Below are 17,466 nucleotides of genomic sequence, written 5' to 3' on the forward strand. Positions count from 1 at the left end.
TCTGTAAACTGGTGTAACTACTCTAGAGAGCAATTTGGAACTATTCCCCCAAAACTAGAACATTATGCATCCCTTTGACACAGCCATACCACTACCACTTCTGGACACCAAAGAGATCAAAGGAAAAGGAAAAGGATTCATACAAAATCAAAAATATTTAGAGCAGCTCTTTTTGTGTGGTGGCAAAGAATTGGAAATTGAAGGGATATCCATCAATCAGGGGAATAGCTGGACAGGTTATGATACATGAACATGATGGAATACTACTGTGCTATAAGAAATGATGGAGTGGTTTCAGGAAAACCTGGCAAGGCTTAGGTGAACTGATGCAGAGTGAGGTGAGCAGAACCAGGAAAATAATTTCAACAGCTGTACCATAAAGATAATCAATTGCAAAAGACTTAGTAACTCTGTAACTCTTAGTAACACAGTGACCCACCAAAATTCCAAAGGACTCATGAAGAACACAGAGAACCGATGGACTCATATCGAAGCATACTTTTTTCTCTTTCTTACTTTTTCTTGTCCCCCCCACCCCCAAAAAACAGCACATGGCTAATGCAGAAATGTTTTGCATGACTTCATACATGTAATGGATATTGTAATTCTTGCCTTCTCAATGGGTAGGGGAGGAAGAGAGTTGGAACTGAAAATACAAATAAAATTGAATTTTAAAAAAGAAGGCAGTTAACAATATCATCAATGATAAAACAGAGAAGTGACATCAGACTTTATTGAAGGACCAGAAAAGCAACCACAGATAGTTGGAGTGGCCCATTGGCAATTGGGGTTAAGTGACTTGCCCAGGGTCACACAGCTAGTAAGTGTTAAGTGTCTGAGGCTGGATTTGAACTCAGGTCCTCCTGACTCCAGGCCTGGTGCTCTATCCACTGCACAACCTAGCTGCCCCGACATCAAGTTCTTAAAACTTTGTGTTCCAACTTCTCTTCCTCCTCTTCCTTCCCACCCCCAAGAACTCAAGCAATTCAATGTAAGTTATACATGAGTAGACATGGAAAACATCCCCACATTAGCTAGGTTGTGAGAGAAAACAGACAAAACTTCAGATTAAGGAATTGTACAAAAAAAAATGTGTTTCAATCTATTTTCAGATACCATCGGTTCTTTTTCTGTAGATGGATTGCCATTTTCATGTCCTTCAGAGTTATATTGGATCATTGCCTTGCTGAAAATAACCAGGTGCTTCCCAGCAGATCATCTTACACTATTGCTGTTATTTTGTATACAGTACATTTCACTCTGCTTCAGTTCATGTAGGTCTTTAAAGAAAAAAAAAAGCAAGCAAAACTAAAAGAGTAAAAAGGTAAAAAAGTAATGCATTTTATAGATCTGACATAATATGCAATACTCCCCATCTGTGTCCCCTCCATTGTCTCTGCAAAGGATTGGGGGGAGGTATCTTCTCAAATCTCTTCTTTAGGATAATTTTACAACTCCTTCCTTCCATCCTCCTTTCCTTCATCCCTCCCTCTTCTTTTTATTTTTCTTCCTCCCTTTCCCTCTTTCCCTCCCTTCTTCCTGCCTTTCCTTCCTTCCTTTGTTCTTCCCTCCCTCCCTTCCCTGGGCTGGGTTGCCCCTCTTTGGGCAGCTTGGTTTCATTCTCCCCCCATTAGACAACTGGGTGAAAACTCCATTCCTCCCCCACCTCCTGCTCCCAAGGACTAGCCATATTGGTGCCACACACAGAGGCCAGCTTTTAGCCCTACTGAAGCTCGCAAGTCCCCAATCCGGTGATCCAGTAGTGTCACCCTTGCAGCAACCAGGGACTAGAGCTGCACCTCACCATACCTAGTGCAACATTCGGTTGCTTTGTGGTAGTGGTTCTTCCTCTGCATTGGCTGGCTAACCTCATTCTCCATCAAGCCCTCTCTGCCCTTACATGCTTCCCTGGAGTCATCTGTGTTGTTTCTTACAACTCTGTCACCTTCCATTCCATCCCCCAGTGGATGGGCATCAAGGTTTTATCCAGGGTTTTTGCTACCACAAAAAGGTGCTCTGTAAATATTTTTGTCAGAGGGCTCCTGGGGTCAGTGGCCTCCAGTGTATCCCTACTAAGGGAGGGCCTCAGCTGAGTAAGAACAAGGTGCTGTGGAGGCCTGAGAAGGGAGAATGTCTGGAACTGTCACTAAGGGCTAGTTGGGCTAGAGAGAAGCCAGTATTGAGGGATGGAGGAATTAGAAGTCCCGGTGAGGATGAAGTCCCTTGTGAATGGTGGACAGAGAGCCCTTGGTCCTGGAAAGACCGTCTCTTGTGAGGAGCCGCAGGAGGGAAGTTCGTGAGAACTGAGGTCCATTTTGTTTTGTTTTGAAAAACTAGAGGCTCCCTCCTTTGGGTGAGAGACACTGTTCATGACTCCTGGGCTAGGGAAAGGAGAAGGGATTGATTTGGAAATGAAGTCATTTTACAAACAAAAGCTATGATGCAAATTAAATTGACCTTGTGTCTATCAGGAAACAGGAAAAGCTGGATAAGCGGATGTGGTGAAGAACAAAGACAAGCATAAAGTCTGATAGGAAAATAAGCTTTAATTTGAAGAGAAAGAGACAGACAAGAAGCCACTCCCGAGTGTGTGCATCTGTGCATCACTGGAGCAGACACGGGAGGTCACCTTGGATGGCTGGTCCCACGGGGGGGGGGGGGGGGGGGGGGGGGGGGGGGGTGTTTCCATTGGACTTGATTAGAGAGTCTCGGGTCAAAGGTGAGCAGGGGTTTGTGCAGGCTTCTTCCGCCCCTCACCAGCGAGGGGCCGTCCCCGCTCTTCCCAGATGGTGAGGCCATCGCAGGAGCAGATCTGCTTGGGGTTCTGGAAGAGGCCGGCAGAGCGGGCAATGATGCCGCAGGCTAGCCTACAGGAGACAGGATGACAGTTGGTCTACGGCGGGAAGAGGCACTTCCCACACCCAAAGGCTCCAGACCAAGAGTGCTACAAGAGGTGAGGCTTCCTTACCTCTCTCCAGAGTTTCCAGTGACCTTGGAAAGCGGGTGTCCTCCTTGACCCAGGTCATCTTCACCTGCATCAATGACCAGGCTGCGACCAATGATGTCCCACACCTGCAGAGGAGGCAGCTCTTAGGCCCAGCCTGGACAAAAGGTCCCTGCCCAGGGTCAGCGGCCTCAGCCCCTCACCTTGAGTTGTTCATCCTCTATCCTGAAGGATGCTCTCCCGTCGACATTAGCATAGACGTTCCCCAGATCTCCCAGGTGCTAGGAGGAGCAAAACAGCTCAAGAGGCCTCCCTGCCCCCCCCTCCTGCCTTTCCACCAGAGCAGCAGGGGCAGGAGGAGCTAGAAGGCGCCTTGGAAGACTCTCCCTTCCCTCCCTCCCGCTATCATCATGCCCGGGCTCCAGGCAGCCCCAGCCCAGGCACAGCGGCCACTGCCCTGGACCAGTTTCCTCAAGTGCTGAAGGAGGAGTTGGGTCCGTCCAGCCCGGTAGCCAGCCTCACATGATCCCTTTCTGGTGCCAGTGCTTACCCGGTGGGTGTCCTTGGGGCCGCCATGGGGCATTCCATCAGGGTTGAAGTGGTCTCCACAGCTACAACCCAAAAGCATTTCATGGGCATGGAAAAGGAGCCCAGCAGGTGAGGGATGTCCCACCCCAGCTACTTCTGGGTTCTGTGCCCCTGGCACGAGGCTGAAGAAATGGCTGGTGGATGGACCTGGCCCCACCCAGCCATCCCAGAGCCTTGGGGGCAGCTCTGTTCCTTTGTCCCCTCCCCCATCATCTGTACCTTCTGCTGGGTTCAAAGGGACTACCCTCCAGCCGGGACCACAAAGCCTTAGGGGTGGGTTTCTGAGGTCTCAAGCACTAGGGTGTGCCAGGCCCTGCCCTCAAAGAGCTTTCAATCTACTAAACAGATGCAGCATATTCACAGATAGGTAAACTGAGGACATGTACAAATAAACACAAAGTTATTGGATGGAGAGGCAGGACATGAACCACAGGGGGAATGAGGAGGGGTCTCTGAGGAGGCCCCCAGGGGCAAAGGCATTTCAGGCAGGGTGGACAGGCTGTCTGGAGTGTCCATGTGGAGAGCCCACGGGTAAGCTGCCTGGTGGGAGTGGCGACCAGTTTGGAAGGGGAGGCTGGACCTAAAACGCTAGCGGAGCCTGTAGGCCATCTGAGCAGCAAGGGGGAGCCAATGCAGTTCCTTAAGGGAGTGACAGAGTTTGGGGGTTATGTGTCCTGCTCTCCTTCCAGGGTCTACTGGCTACCGGAGGCATCTGAGAGCCTGAGAACAAGGGCAGGGACGCCCTGGGGGGACTCGAGGCTGCCAGGACGTCACCTCCAGGGGCCACCATCTGTTCCTACCCACCTGGCACAGTTCTGGGTCAAGTCCCCATACTCATGGACGTGGAGGCCATGCAGCCCAGGCTCCAGGCCATCGATGGTACCCTCGATGAGGCAGTGTTTGGGGGACACTTGCAAGAAGCGCACGACTCCCTGCACGGACCCAGGCTGCCCAATCATGGCCACTGCTGCTCCCAGGTTTTCTGGAAGAGTGTGACGGTGAGCTTCCCTCCTTTTCCCTAGCAGGAAGGACAGCCCGAGGCCTCCCCACTCCCAGCCCGCAGAGCCCCCAGCACCCAAAGACTTCTCCCATCCCAGAAGCCAAGAATCTGGCTCTGAAAGCTCTCCCCAGCCTAGTCCCCAGCTTCCATCAGGCCCCACATCCTCCCTCCAGAGCCTTCCTCTCCTCTGCCTCCAAACTGTCTCCCTCTACCCGCCACAAGTCCCTTGGTGTTCTCACGATGCATGTTGCTGCCCATTCCCTTGAGCACCGCCTGGCACCCTGTGCTCTCCAGAAGACCCTGCACTTCCTGGCTGGGCAAGGTGGTGGTCACGAGGACGCTCTGATTTTCCAGGTGCACCTCCATGTCCTGGATACCTGCAAGAACAAAGGAGATGGGGCAGTGCAGTGGATAGAGCACCGGCCCTGGAGTCAGGAGGACTCGAGTTCAAATCTGACCTCAGACACTTAACACTTATCAGCTGTGTGACCCTAGGCAAGTCACTTAACCCCATTTGCCTTCCCCCCAAAAAAGAACAAAGGAGGAGGAGGAGGAAGGAGGAAGAGCCAGCAATGAGCCTGCCTTCGTGCCAGCAAGAGGCCACCCTGTGGGGCAGCAGAGAACACGCTGAGCCCAGACCTGTGTCCCTGCATGCTCCACGCAGCCAGCAACCCTCCATGGGCCCCTGGGTCAGGAGCGTGCCCTCCTTTGGCCTCACCTTCCCTCCCAGGTAACAGATGGCCATGTTCCTGCCTGTTCCCCCGGCTCCTGCTAAGGCAGACCGAGGACAGGTTTCAGGGAGGTGCACAGGGAAAAGCCAAGCCAAACCCTACACTTTCCTTTTCACTGACCTCTACCTGAAATTTAGCATCTCCTTCAGGATTCTGAGAAGGGATACACTGGCTTCTCCAGCCAGACTGCCCAAGGCCTGGAAACAAAGACGGTGAAGAGCCCTTGGCTCTAAAGGAAGGAGGATGGGAGGAGAGAGAACCATCTGAGCGCCTGAGCCCCCACCTTCAGAAGGGTAGCTCAATACAAATGGGGGGAAGGGGGCAGGAGACCCAGCTTCAAAGGCCAATTCAGCCACTCACCACCCTGGGCAAGTCGCAGTGTCTCTGACCTTGGCATAGACATGGGATGTGAGGTGGCATAAGGCCACAGGGCTGGGTGCCAGCTGACAAGAGGCGGGGCCTCCGCTGGATGGGGGGCAGCGCCTGCCACTCTGGGCCAGCTGACTCTTTGGATTTGTGAGTGGGCTGCAAGGATCTGAGGGGCTGGAACACCCAGGAAGGGTCGGCCATGTTCTGCCTGACTCAAGGGGGCAGAAGCTGGAGCCATGAGTGGGGGGGAGAGGCAGACACGGCCTCCGCTTTGGTGGAGAGGAAGATGTCCAGCAGAGCAAGGCCCTTTCTCCTTCCTTGAGCAGCCCTTCAAACCCTTGGCTCTTCGGGTCCCTTTTCCAGCCTCTGCTTTCCCATCTCCTCTGCCAACCCTCAGGGGCTTAAGGCCTCTCTCCACTTCCTGGGCCCTCCTCTGGACAGCTTATCCACGGGTGGGACAGTGGGCAGCCTGGATGCATTCTGACAGGAGGCTACGGCCTCTCCATCACACCACAGGACTGACCTGCGCTGAGTGAGCCATGCATAAGTGCCTTCCTGATGTCCCTTCACTCGGCGCTTGTGACAAACCCTGTGAGGGAAGTGCGGACGCAGGCCCTGCCCCAGGTCACCCTGATCACCCTGAGAGGACCACCTAGGATGACTGGAGAATGTTGATCAATGCAATGGCCAACTGGCCTTCCAGGGGGCACCTCCTGACACCCAGAGGGTGCCCCAATGCCTGGGACTGTTGACTTAATTGTACTGAGTGGTGACTGACTACTAAGGGGTTAAAAACCTTTTCTGGAAGAAGGTAGTAGTGAGGATGTAGTGTGAGCCATCAGAAAATTTTCTAAAAAGAATAATAAGGGCCTAATGAAGCTCTTTTAAATGCAAGAGAACAGAAGGGAAAGGAAAACAGACAAGTGGGAAGGCTTTGGAACTAATGCGACTTTGCTTTAAGTTTAAACTTAAATAAGCACAAGCAGCTGTGCATAAGAAGATTCTGCGATTCCTATGCAATCCTCTTTCTATTCTTGTAGAAGGAAATGCTCATATTGATAAGTCTCTGTCAAGTCCAGAATAGCAAAAACAATTTAAAAATGTGTTTTAAAAAATGAAGTTTCAGAGCCAGAATTAAAACCCAGGCCTTCAGAACTCTCTCTCCCCATTAGGCTACACAGCCGTCAAAATCAGGCTTTTCAGACAGATGACCAACTCACTACATTGCCAAGTCTTGAATCTGGGTATTTTGTTTTTTGGAGGCCAAGTATGAGGCTTAGCACACCTCCGCTTAGATTCAGCTCCATACTCCCAGAGTATCTAAGCAGGTCAGCTCACATCCTAGGTCATCGTACACTTGCTGAGCTTTTATAAGAAATGTCCAACAGGGGCAGCTAGGTGGCAGTGGATAGAGCACCGGCCCTGGAGTCAGGAGGACCTGAGTTCAAATCCGGCCTCAGACACTTAACACTTCCTAGCTGTGTGACCCTGGGCAAGTCACTTAACCCCAATTGCCTCACTAAAAAAAGAAAAAGAAAAAAGAAATGTCCAACGGATCCCATGTCACATGGAGGCCAGGGCCCACTCCTTTTCAAACTGGCATCCAACTACTGCTGACGACTCTGGGGGGCCAGTCATGTATCTGGATCTAGAACCACCAGGACTGTGCCAGCATCCAGACCAGCAGCCTCCTACCCAACATCTAGTGACCACATCTGGACATCAGGGTTAGAGTGATTCTGGTGTGACCTGCCTGGACCAGAGGAAGGGGGTGGGAGCCATGGAATGAGGGGAATGGTGCTGAGGTCAGCCCAGGGAGCCAAGGGGCCACACAGGCCCATCTCCTCCAGGAGCTTCCTGAGCCTGCACAATTCTGGGGAGGGGGAAGTGCAGAGCAGGAGCAGAGCTAAGGGCAATGGCTTGGGGGCTCCTCCTCCTTTCCAGGTGTTATGGGGAAGCCCTCTTGGAGGGGCAGGTGCCTGATCTTTCCATCTTCCTGACCTGGTCACCTACAGTATGAGGACAAGCCTAGGAGGCTGGTGTCTCTTTGTGACTGGGGGGTGCCCTGGTTCGGCTGATAGGACTCTAGGCTGGAAATGAGGCTCACACCAATAACTAGCTGTGTGGCTGTGGCAGGCCCTCCCCCACTGGTGGTAGCTGGGGGAATTGGGTGAGGGGTGGCTTCGAATCCCTCTTCAGAACACAAAGGCCGCAGCCACACCCAAATTTATCTCCCCAGGGTAAGGGAGACCAGAATGAAGGGTAGGAATCCGAAGCTAGCTCAGTCTAGATTGGGTTCCCCTTATCTCTCTAGGCGTTATCAGTCCTCGGGTTTAGTTTCTCAAGGAGAAGGTTCCTTGATGGGCCCCAGAGAACTTCTGGGGTGCTCTTCACCCCATGACAATTTTACTATTTGGGAATAGTTCCAGTTACAACTGAATTTATTCGTCCTATTGTAAGTGAAATGTCTTTTAATAAGATATGTGGGGTTTAAAGTAGTGGTTTATTCTGAGATTTGCATTAAGATAAACTGTTTAAAAATTTGGATCTGGAAATTTGTTAATTGCATGATCTTAAAGCAAGTTACTTCAGTTTATCAATCTGTAATGTGGATATTTGATAATTATAGAGTATTCTTTGGGGCTATAAATTGTCATAGATGCAACTGTTAAAAGAATGTCAAATACTTGAAACTGTTTGCTTAGAAATGCAGTACTAGGGGCAACTAGGTGGCTCTGTGGATAGAGCACCAGCCCTGAGTTCAAATTCGGCCTCAGACACTTTTCACTTACTAGCTGTGTGACCCTGGGCAAGTCACTTAACCCCAATTGCCTCACCCCACCACCAAAAAAAGAAAGAAATGCAGCACTACTGTGAATTCACAAAGTGATCTCAAAATCTGGGTTTAAGTTCTCCCTCTGGGATACTCCCTATCCAGGTATAATGAATGTTTGATTCTGGGGAAAAAAGGAACACATTTTAAAATTATGAAAACTGGAGGTTTCCCTAATATGCCAGAAAAACTTCCATTAACTGTTGAGCACTGCAAAATTTACTGAGAATTGATTCCCCACCCAGTCCCCTCTTTCCCAGACAAATGCGTTGCCTGGGGCTGACAGTCTTTTCCAGACTCTAGATGGACCTTCCCCTAAGCAACTCACCCCCTCCCAATGTTCTCCACCTAACTCCCCGTACTAAAAAGGGTCCGCCTACATTAAGTAGTTTCTATTCAGTCAGTAACGCCTGGAGCAATCTTTGGTTCCCTTTTTGTTCAGTTACCCCATAAAAACCCAGTCTTCTGTTCCCATCTTTGGGTATTCCTAGCTTCCAAGCTTGGCGATACCATGAGCTATAGACCTTATTTTCTCCTATATTGATTGTTTCCTTAATTTCCAGGTTAACATATGGGGGCTCTGTCCTGGATTTGAAAACTCCGTGCCCAGCTAGCCACCGTTCGGTCTTGATTCTGCCAGCTAAAGGCCCTGAGTGGGACTTTGCTTTTTTTTTCTTCTTTTTTCCTTTTTCAATGGCATTTTGAATCAATTAAGCAAGAATCTGAATCTGAACCCTCCTTCCTTTAAAAAAAAAAAAAAAGGGAGCTAAATAGGATTCTCGATAGGACATTTTGTCCCTCAGAAAAAGGTCTAATTTTGCAGAAAACACACACACACACACACACACACACACACACACACACACAAAACCAATTGATCTGGGGCAGGTAGGTGGCTCAGTGGATAGAGCACCAGCCCTGGAGTCAGGAGTACCTGAGTTCAAATCCGGCCTCAGACACTTAACACACACTTAATAGCTGTGTGACCTTGGGCAAGTCACTTAACCCCAATTGCCTCACTAAAAAAACCCAATTGATCTGGCTCAAATGAATAGGTCTTTGAGGATAGAGAACTCAATTTGTACATGCTAAATTATCTTAAGAATATTTACCATTATTGTTTGTGTCTGTCCTTGTAAAATGCTATTTGTGTTAAAATGTTCTATATGTGTATGTGTGTCCCTTTTCTAGCTGAGTCCTTTATCTAGCACTATGTTAACCATCCTCTTTGCCACTCAAAGTAGAATTGTCAGAAAGGTAATTTACACAGAGACGCAGAGACTAGCTTGATTTTATTACCAATGTTAGTTTAAATCCAGGTTTTATGAACCTCAAAATCAAGGTTAGTCAGGTTCTTTTTAAATTTGGGGAGTACACTTGGGCTGTTCTGCTTCTGAGAATCCCTACTTTTCACAAAATTTAAAAGCAGACCTTGCTGACATTAAGTTTCCTAGAGGCTCCACCCTCTCCAGTATGTGGATGAGTTACCCCTTTGCTCCCTGGATCTCCAATTTTCAAAAGCTGACTCCATTTTTCTCACCCCATGCCATAAAATATCTTGTTCTCAGGTTGTAAGTTTTTAGGACATCTGATATTAGCCAACAGTCTCTGATCTCTCTACTATCCAAAACCGAGACAGAAAATCCAGATTATTCCTGATACATTGATGGTTCCTGTCTCAAATGATGCTGGGTATGCTTATCACCTACACAGAAGAGGTCATTGACCCCTTCCTTTGGCTCTTCAGCACAACAGGCTGAATTGGAAGCCCTGACTCAGGCTTGTGAATTGGCAAAGGAAAGCAAGTAAACGTTTACATGGATAGCAGGTAATATAAAGGGTTCCTGATGTCCTCTGCCAGTCCTACATATCTAAGAGATTGCTTGACTCCCGTTTCTTGCTAGCAGCAGTGATTGTTAAAACGCCAGGACACTCCCATGAAGATTCTCCCCATGCCTCGGTTAATGCCCTTGCTGACCTGCACCCATCTGACCCATACCAGAGCCCAGAGTTTTATCCTTTTTTTTACACCCTTCTAGTCTTAGCGTGTCTTGGATGGGATTGGACATGGTCCTTTGGACTACAGCAAGCTTTGCTGGGGTCAATATTAACTTGGGGCCAGGTCCAGAGGATGTAATGGTATGGGTCAAATGGGTACCCAATCCTCCCTCTTTCCATTGAGCTATGATGGAATACCTTCACGCTTTAATGTTACTGAAGTCCTGACAAACTGCTTAGTATAGGCTGCAAATATTGGTGGTAAAATTGACATGATCTGCATATGACATTTATCTACAATGTGTCTTAAATATAATGTAAGCAAGCCAATAAAACTTACCAAGGAAACTCCTTTACCCCTTTTGGTAAACATTCTCTTTCACCTTTTGAAATCATCTCTGGGTGTCCTATGCCCCCCTTTCCATTAAGGCCTCCCTTCTGTCCTATTGTAAAGGACTCACCCAAACTCTTCATCACCTTAATCATCTTGTCTCTCAGTCATCTTCTAGAGGCTCAACCTTAATTCAGTCCAACCTACAGTTGGAACCTGGAGATTGGATCTATTGGAGAAAGATCCCCTTGGCTGAAAGAATTAACAGCTGGATCCACTTATCACATCTGAAGAAGATTCTGACCCCTGAATGGATGGCCAGACACACTACCAACGACACCAAGCTTCGCCTGACCAGGAAAAAGAAGCAAGACATCTGTGTAGACTACTTAGTCCCAAGATGTCTGGACATAGCCTGAGAATCCTGTTTCACGCCCCAACACTATTTTTGGTCATTGATGAATTCCAGAATTCCTCTTGACCAAGAGTAGGGAATGAGAACTACAAAATTTACTGAGAACTCATTCCCCACCCAGTCCCCTCTCTCTCAGACAAATGAATTGCCTGGGGCTGCCTGTCTTTGTCATTTCCAGATTCTCGATGGACTTATGGACCTTCCCCCAAACTACTTGTCCCCTCCCAAAGCTCCCCTCCTGACTCCAGGGACTTTGTTATTATGTAAAAAGATTCCACCTACATTAAATAGTTTCTATTCAGAGTGAGTAACACCTATACTTAACTTAGGAGGAGTGCAATTATTTCTTTTGTCAAAGGTTCATTTACATTAAACAGCTATATGGCGCTCCGGAGCCATCTTTGGTTCCCTTTTTGTTCTGTTACCCCATAAAAACCCTGTCCTCTGTTCCCATCTTTGGGTATTCCTAGCTTCCAAGCTTAGTGATACCACGAGCTATAGTTCCTTTGCTCCATTAAAGACATTTTCTCCTATATTGATTGTTTCCTTAATTTCCAGGTTAACCGGGTGTAATTCCTTAAAGAGGAATTCCTAAGAACCCCAACCCAAACCCCCACTAATTTCCCCATAACACCTAGCATACCCAGAAGTTCTCTGGGGTAAATAAAAGAACCTTCTCCTTGAGAAACTAAACCGAAGAACACACACACCTAACCAGTCTCCCCCACCCCTCAGGGAGATAAGATTAGGTGTGGCTGCTGCCTTTGTGGAGTGAGGGGGAGAAAGATAGCTTGAGAGATACAGAGCTGCCCCTCACCCAACTTCCCCCAGCCACCACAGGTGGGGGATGGTCCTCCCCCAATAAGGGAACTTTCCACAATCAGATGGTCACCCCCATCAGTCCTCTATAAAAGTATCTGCCTGTTTCCTGCTCGAGGAGATAGGTATCTCAGAGCCATGACTATGTGCCATGCCTTCTCCCCATGAGAAGTCCAAGGATTTCTCTCTTGGTTTCCCTTCCCCAGCCCCTAAATAAACCATTATTTTATTCTAATTGGATTTGTGTGCAAGAGGGTGTAATTCTTTAAAGAGTAATTCCTTGGGGGCAGCTAGGAGGAGCAGTGGATAGAGCACCGGCCCTGGAGTCAGGAGTACCTGAGTTCAAATCCAACCTCAGACACTTAACACTTACTAGCTGTGTGACCCTGGGCAAGTCACTTAACCCCAACTGCCTCACTAAAAAAAAAAAAAAAAGAGTAATTCCTAAAAACTCCTACCCCTACCCCAAAGCCCCACCTATTTCCCCCATAACATGAAGGAGCCTCCAGGAAAAAGAGACCCTAAGACCACAGCCCTTGACCTCGAAGCTGCCCCAGAGGCCACCCAGGCTACAACTCCCCAGTTTTACAGATAGGGAAACAGGGCTCAGCGAAAGCAGAAGGGAGGGAGGGAGGGAATTCGAACCCAAATCCTCGGCCTCCTAACTAGGGCCTTGCTCTCTTACCTGTCACGCCACGTAGGGATGTCTGCACGGAGTCCACGCAGCTCTGGCAGCTCAGTTGCACAGCGAACTCCAGCTGCCGGACAGACAGAGGTAGTCTGACAGAAGGCGGGGCTATGCTGATGAGGGGGTGGAGCTATGCCGATGAAGGTGATGCGAGTGAAGGGGCGGGCGAGTTATGCTGATCAGAGGGCAGGGCTGTGCAGATGGGGGGGGGGAACGGAAGCGAGGGGGTGTGGCTACCAAATAGGGGGCGGGGCTTCCCAGCCCTACGTGACTCGACGCCCCATCCATAGCTCCTCAAGTCTGCCCTTCCTCCACAAGTGCTCCCTCCGAGCACCCCAGCCAACGCGGCCTGCCCGTCCGCCCTCCCTTCCGAGCTCCACTTGCTCCTCTCACCGTGCACGCTGTCTTGCTGTTTCCGACTGGCGCAGGCGCAGTCGGAGCCGCCCCCGCCGCCGCCGCCGCCGCCGCCGCAGCCACAGCAGAAGCCATCTTCAACCCCCCGAAGCTAGTACGACTCTACCAATGACGCCAGAAGTCGAGTGTTAGGGGCGGGGCCACGAGACCTTTGGCTCCCCTTTTTACGAGTCCACGGGCGGTCTTGGACTCCGCCCTCTCTCCGCCTTAGGACTCTGGTTAGCCACTCACCAGACAGATAGGCACAAGAGGCGGAGTCACGAGACCTCGAGTCCGTCTTGTTGCCGTTCCGACTCATAGACTCCGCCCCCTTCCTCCTCCGGACCACTCACCAGTCAGAAGAGTCCAGAGGGGGCGGTCTCACGAGACCTTACGTTCTCCGCCTCCCGGCTCATAGGTTCAGCCCTCTAGGACGTCCTCCAGACCGCATGAGACCATTGGCCAGGCTCGAGAGCCCAGCGGTTCTGCCCCTTCCTTTTCTGGTGTCTGTCGCCATAGCGACGCGTCCTGGCGTCTGGAGGCGCCTGATGAAGCTGCCGAGGTGCTGGGTGTCAGGCTGTGTCGGGGAGTCCTTGCCTCAGGGCTCTGAGATTGCGGGTGGCAGGTGCTCGGGCATCCAGCAGCGACCGGAGCGATGGAGCGCAGGAAGAATAGGCCGGGGCGAAGGAAGCGGCAGCGGCCACCGTCGGACCGGACGGCGGACCCGGAGCTCCAGAAGTTGTACCATCGGCTCCTGCGGCCGTTGTCGCTGTTCCCAGGCGAGGGGGTACGGATCCCGGCGACCCCCGAGCCGCTGCCCACGTCTCCGCAGTTGGAGAGAGGTTCCCGAGTGGGCCGGGACTCCTACTTCATGGAGCAGCTGTCTCCGGGCTCGCTGTGCATGCTGGTGTCGGAGCGGCTGTCACGCTTGGGCCACGCGCCCGAAGTGCCCCCCGAGGGCCGGCAGCGGCTGGCCGAGGTCATCCTGTCGGAGCTGCAGTATGGCTGGCAGATGCCGGAGCCCGAGCCAGGCCTCAACCCGCGGGACCAGCAGAAACTGCGCCAGCGCGTGGAGACTCACGTGGTGCTGTCTTCGGAGCAGCTCTTCCTGCGCTACCTGCACTTGCTGATCACCCTGTCGGTGCCCGAGTCCGTGCTCACCGAGCCCGCCACGCTCACTCGCCTGTCTGCCTGCCTGGCCACCGACTGCACCCGCTTCCTCACCAGCCCCCTGGTCTACCGCCGCCTGGTCTCCGACTTCAAAGACCTGAAGGGTCTCCGCTCCTTCCTGAAGAAGGGCACAGGGGCCATCAAGCCGGACGATTTCCGCAAGCAGGCCCTCATTCCACAGCAAACCATTGGCACCTTCCAGGCCTCCAAGCTCTGTCCTCTGCCCTGGCCGCACAGCACGGGATTCTCTCAGATCCCGTGCTCAGCCCTGAACATGAGTTACTTGATTCACTTGAGCCGGCCGGCGGACTTCCTAGGCAAGCCTTGTCTGGACCGGTTAAAGGGGCTGCGGTCCATCCCGGACCTGGACCAGAAGAAGTACCTGCGCTGGCTACCCACCCTACCCCCCAAGTTCCCCAAGGCGCCTGAGAGCGGCGCTGCAGTTAAGGCTCACCCTCCGGGGGTTTTGAGCTTGGAGGCAGATCTGGAGTTGGGGACCTTCCTGCAGCTCCATAACCCCCGGAAGTGCCGCTCTTTGCCCAGCCTGAGAGAAGGTTGGAAGCTTTCAAATGAACTGGGCATCCGTTCACCTCCCCCTCGAACTTTGACGCCACTGATCCTCGGCTGGGAAACCAGAACAGAGGCCTTCGTGGGCACAGCTTCGGAGGACCTCAAGCACATGATGAAAACCTTCGAAGTGGAGCTGTCCAAGAAGCCCCAGCAAAGCTCAGCCCTGCCCCCTCTCCTCGGAGCCCTGACTCGGGGCCCCAAGGGCAACTTTCGAGTGGAAGAGCTGCAGAGAACTCTGAGGACTCTCCAAGAAGAAGAAGCCTCCGGAAAGTGGGACCACAAGCCCACCCTGGCAGCTACTGTGCATCCACAGCCTGTTACCGTGGCCCTGAAGCTGAAGGACCAGATCGTGATGCAGGCAGCAGCTGTCCGAGTCTCAGAGCGGGCCTTCCATGACAGCTTCTTTGTGAAGGAGAAAAGCGTTCTCTATAACCACCTGTCTGGTGAGTTGGACAGCAAGATCGTAGAAGATCTGGACACCTTACTCTTTGCTGGGGCCAGCATCCAGGAGATCTACAAGGAGCTTCTGAGTCGAGTCTCTGCAGACTATCTGCTCTTTGACAGGGGGCCCCTGGTGGAGCCTGCATCGGAAAAGGACTGGTCAAGCCTTATGGCCTCGGCCTTGCTGAACAGAGATCCCACGATGCGAATCATCAACCCTGTCCTCGATGGCATAGGAAAGCACAGAATGCATTCCTTAACCTTGGATCCATCTCCCCCACCCCCCACCCCCCAGCCTCCTAAGCAGTGGGTCAAAAGTAAGGCTTCCTGGATGCGCTGGTGGAGAGCCACGCTGACCCCAGATGACTACTTCTTGTACCTGGCCACTCAGGAGTGCGACTTCCTTCACGTGATCTTCCACATGTACCCAGAAGATGAACCTGTGCAGGCTCTCACCATCTCCAAAGAAATACTGGAGCTTCCACCCCTGCCTCCACTGGCACAGGAGGAAGAGGCCGGGGAGTTTGTGCCAGGTATCTGGGATGCCAACTCTGTCCTAGAAGATGGCCTGGGAGCTGAAGGGAGCAAATCCCTAGGGGACCAGAGAAGAGTGAAGCGGCTGCAGAGACGACTTGAGAGGATCTGGGCAGCTCTGCAGGTGCCAGACAAAGATCGGCTAGACATGGCTATCAAGTACAGCACCAATGCCCGGGTGGGGCAGCTCCCCGCCCTGGTGAGTGCCTGGGAGAAGGCCTTGCAGCCCATCCAGGAGCGGGAGCTCTTGTTGGCACAGCTGGAGCGATTTGAGCAAGAAGCCTCGGACCCCAACCGCTTCTTCCTGAAGGTCGATTATGACCTCTGGCGCTGGACAGAAGAGTCCCAGATCCGCAGCAACTTATATGCTAAGATCAGTAGAGTGGAAGCCTTGCTGACCAGGCTCCTTCGGGACATCCAGATCGCCTTTGGGGACTCGGTGACATACAAGGGGCGGTGCTATCTGGAGAAGATGAAGAGGGACAAAGTGGAGATGTTGTACTGGTTGCAGCAGGAACGGCGGGCCAAGAAGCTGGCCCGTGCCCAGAAGGGCTCACGACTGCCTTCCCTTAACTCCAAAAACACAGGAAACTCAGAAAATGGCCTCATTTCCTCTCCCAGAAATGTCTAAACAGCAAACATCACCCCCTTCTCCACTCCTTGTCCCCAAAATGGGTCAGCCTGCTGATAGAATATCTAAAAATGACAGGCCCCCAGGACCAGGGGTGAGGGTGGCCATGGGGAGGGGTAGAAAAACATGACTTCTAATTAAGGAGATCTTAGTTGAGTTTGTATTTTGTTATAACAGATAGTGTAGCTTTAGGGTAAAAACTGATGTTTGACAAAAGGCTCTTCCGGCTCCAAGTTGGCTGGCTAATTTCAAGTCCTGCTCAATCAATATAGCCAAATTCTGGTGCATCAAAATAATTGGGTCTGAACCTTAGGGTTTGTTGAAATGGGATTTGCCAGGTAAAACAAAAGAGAAGAGACCTCTTTAGCAACTCAACCTACCCCAATTCTGAGGGATCCTTGCTTTGAGTCTAGTCGATGATGAAGAGATTAAAAAAAAAAAAAAGGTCTCTCAGGTCTAGCTTAATCAGCAGTTGCAGAAGGCAGTGCCCCACCCCACTCCCACACCTCCAGACTGCTGCTGACAGCTGAACACCACCACTAGAGCTGCATTTCTTTCTCATCCCCTTCAATGAAGCCCAAAGATACAAGGTAGCATCTAGAACCCCTGCAGGGAGTGGGTTTTGATAGAGAAGAGTCTGGAGAAAGAGAACCTATGCATTGTCCTGGTTACCAGTGGGACTTAGGGGGAGCATGGGTAGCTGAGGAAGGGATGGATGGAAAGGGTAACAACACACTTGGCCAGCCTGACCTTTGTCCTCAAAGACACTGAAGTCTAGTAGAGGAATCCACTGAGGCTTCTTTGGACTAGATAGGTCTGAGGCCCCACTTCTGTACCCCATGGCTGGGTTTAGATAATCTTCAACAACCCAGGTTATGATACTCCACCACATACACATCTACTAGAGACCCTGAGCCCCAGCCTCAGGGATTTGGGTTTTTAATCAGAGAAGGTTTCTTAGAGGAGGTAGCACCAGAACAAGGCTGTTAGTGATGAGGAAGGTCGTTCACT

General features: G+C 51.2%; 2 protein-coding genes across 2 annotated transcripts; one reads left to right on the forward strand and one right to left on the reverse strand.

Moving 5' to 3' along the window:
- Positions 1-2,607: 2,607 nt before the first annotated feature.
- CCS (copper chaperone for superoxide dismutase) lies at positions 2,608-13,453 on the reverse strand. The gene is made up of 8 exons (XM_043969650.1): positions 13,110-13,453; positions 12,714-12,786; positions 4,772-4,909; positions 4,337-4,514; positions 3,495-3,555; positions 3,148-3,225; positions 2,969-3,072; positions 2,608-2,867 (listed from the first exon to the last, which is right to left on the reverse strand). Exons 1-8 carry the CDS (start codon positions 13,203-13,205, stop codon positions 2,714-2,716), a joined length of 882 nt encoding a protein of 293 aa, XP_043825585.1. The 5' UTR covers positions 13,206-13,453; the 3' UTR covers positions 2,608-2,713.
- Positions 13,454-13,764: 311 nt separating this feature from the next.
- On the forward strand, positions 13,765-16,455 carry CCDC87 (coiled-coil domain containing 87). The gene has a single exon (XM_043969518.1). The coding sequence runs from the start codon at positions 13,765-13,767 to the stop codon at positions 16,453-16,455; it is 2,691 nt and encodes an 896-aa protein (XP_043825453.1).
- Positions 16,456-17,466: the final 1,011 nt, after the last annotated feature.

The sequence above is a fragment of the Dromiciops gliroides genome, chromosome 6 (genome assembly GCF_019393635.1).
Source record: "Dromiciops gliroides isolate mDroGli1 chromosome 6, mDroGli1.pri, whole genome shotgun sequence".
NCBI classification, from domain to species: Eukaryota; Metazoa; Chordata; class Mammalia; order Microbiotheria; family Microbiotheriidae; genus Dromiciops; species Dromiciops gliroides.

What these genes read in the sequence shown, in the direction of transcription:
- CCS (XM_043969650.1), bottom strand. Translation starts at nt 13,205, where the DNA reads ATGGCTTCTGCTGTGGCTGCGGCGGCGGCGGCGGCGGCGGCGGGGGCG. An exon ending in GCCCCAAGGACACCCACCGG is followed by an intron (nt 3,226 to 3,494) that starts GTAAGCACTGGC and finishes TGCTCCTCCTAG; the next exon opens with CACCTGGGAGATCTGGGGAA. An exon ending in TAGAGGATGAACAACTCAAG is followed by an intron (nt 3,073 to 3,147) that starts GTGAGGGGCTGA and finishes CCTCCTCTGCAG; the next exon opens with GTGTGGGACATCATTGGTCG.
- CCDC87 (XM_043969518.1), top strand. Translation starts at nt 13,765, where the DNA reads ATGGAGCGCAGGAAGAATAGGCCGGGGCGAAGGAAGCGGCAGCGGCCA.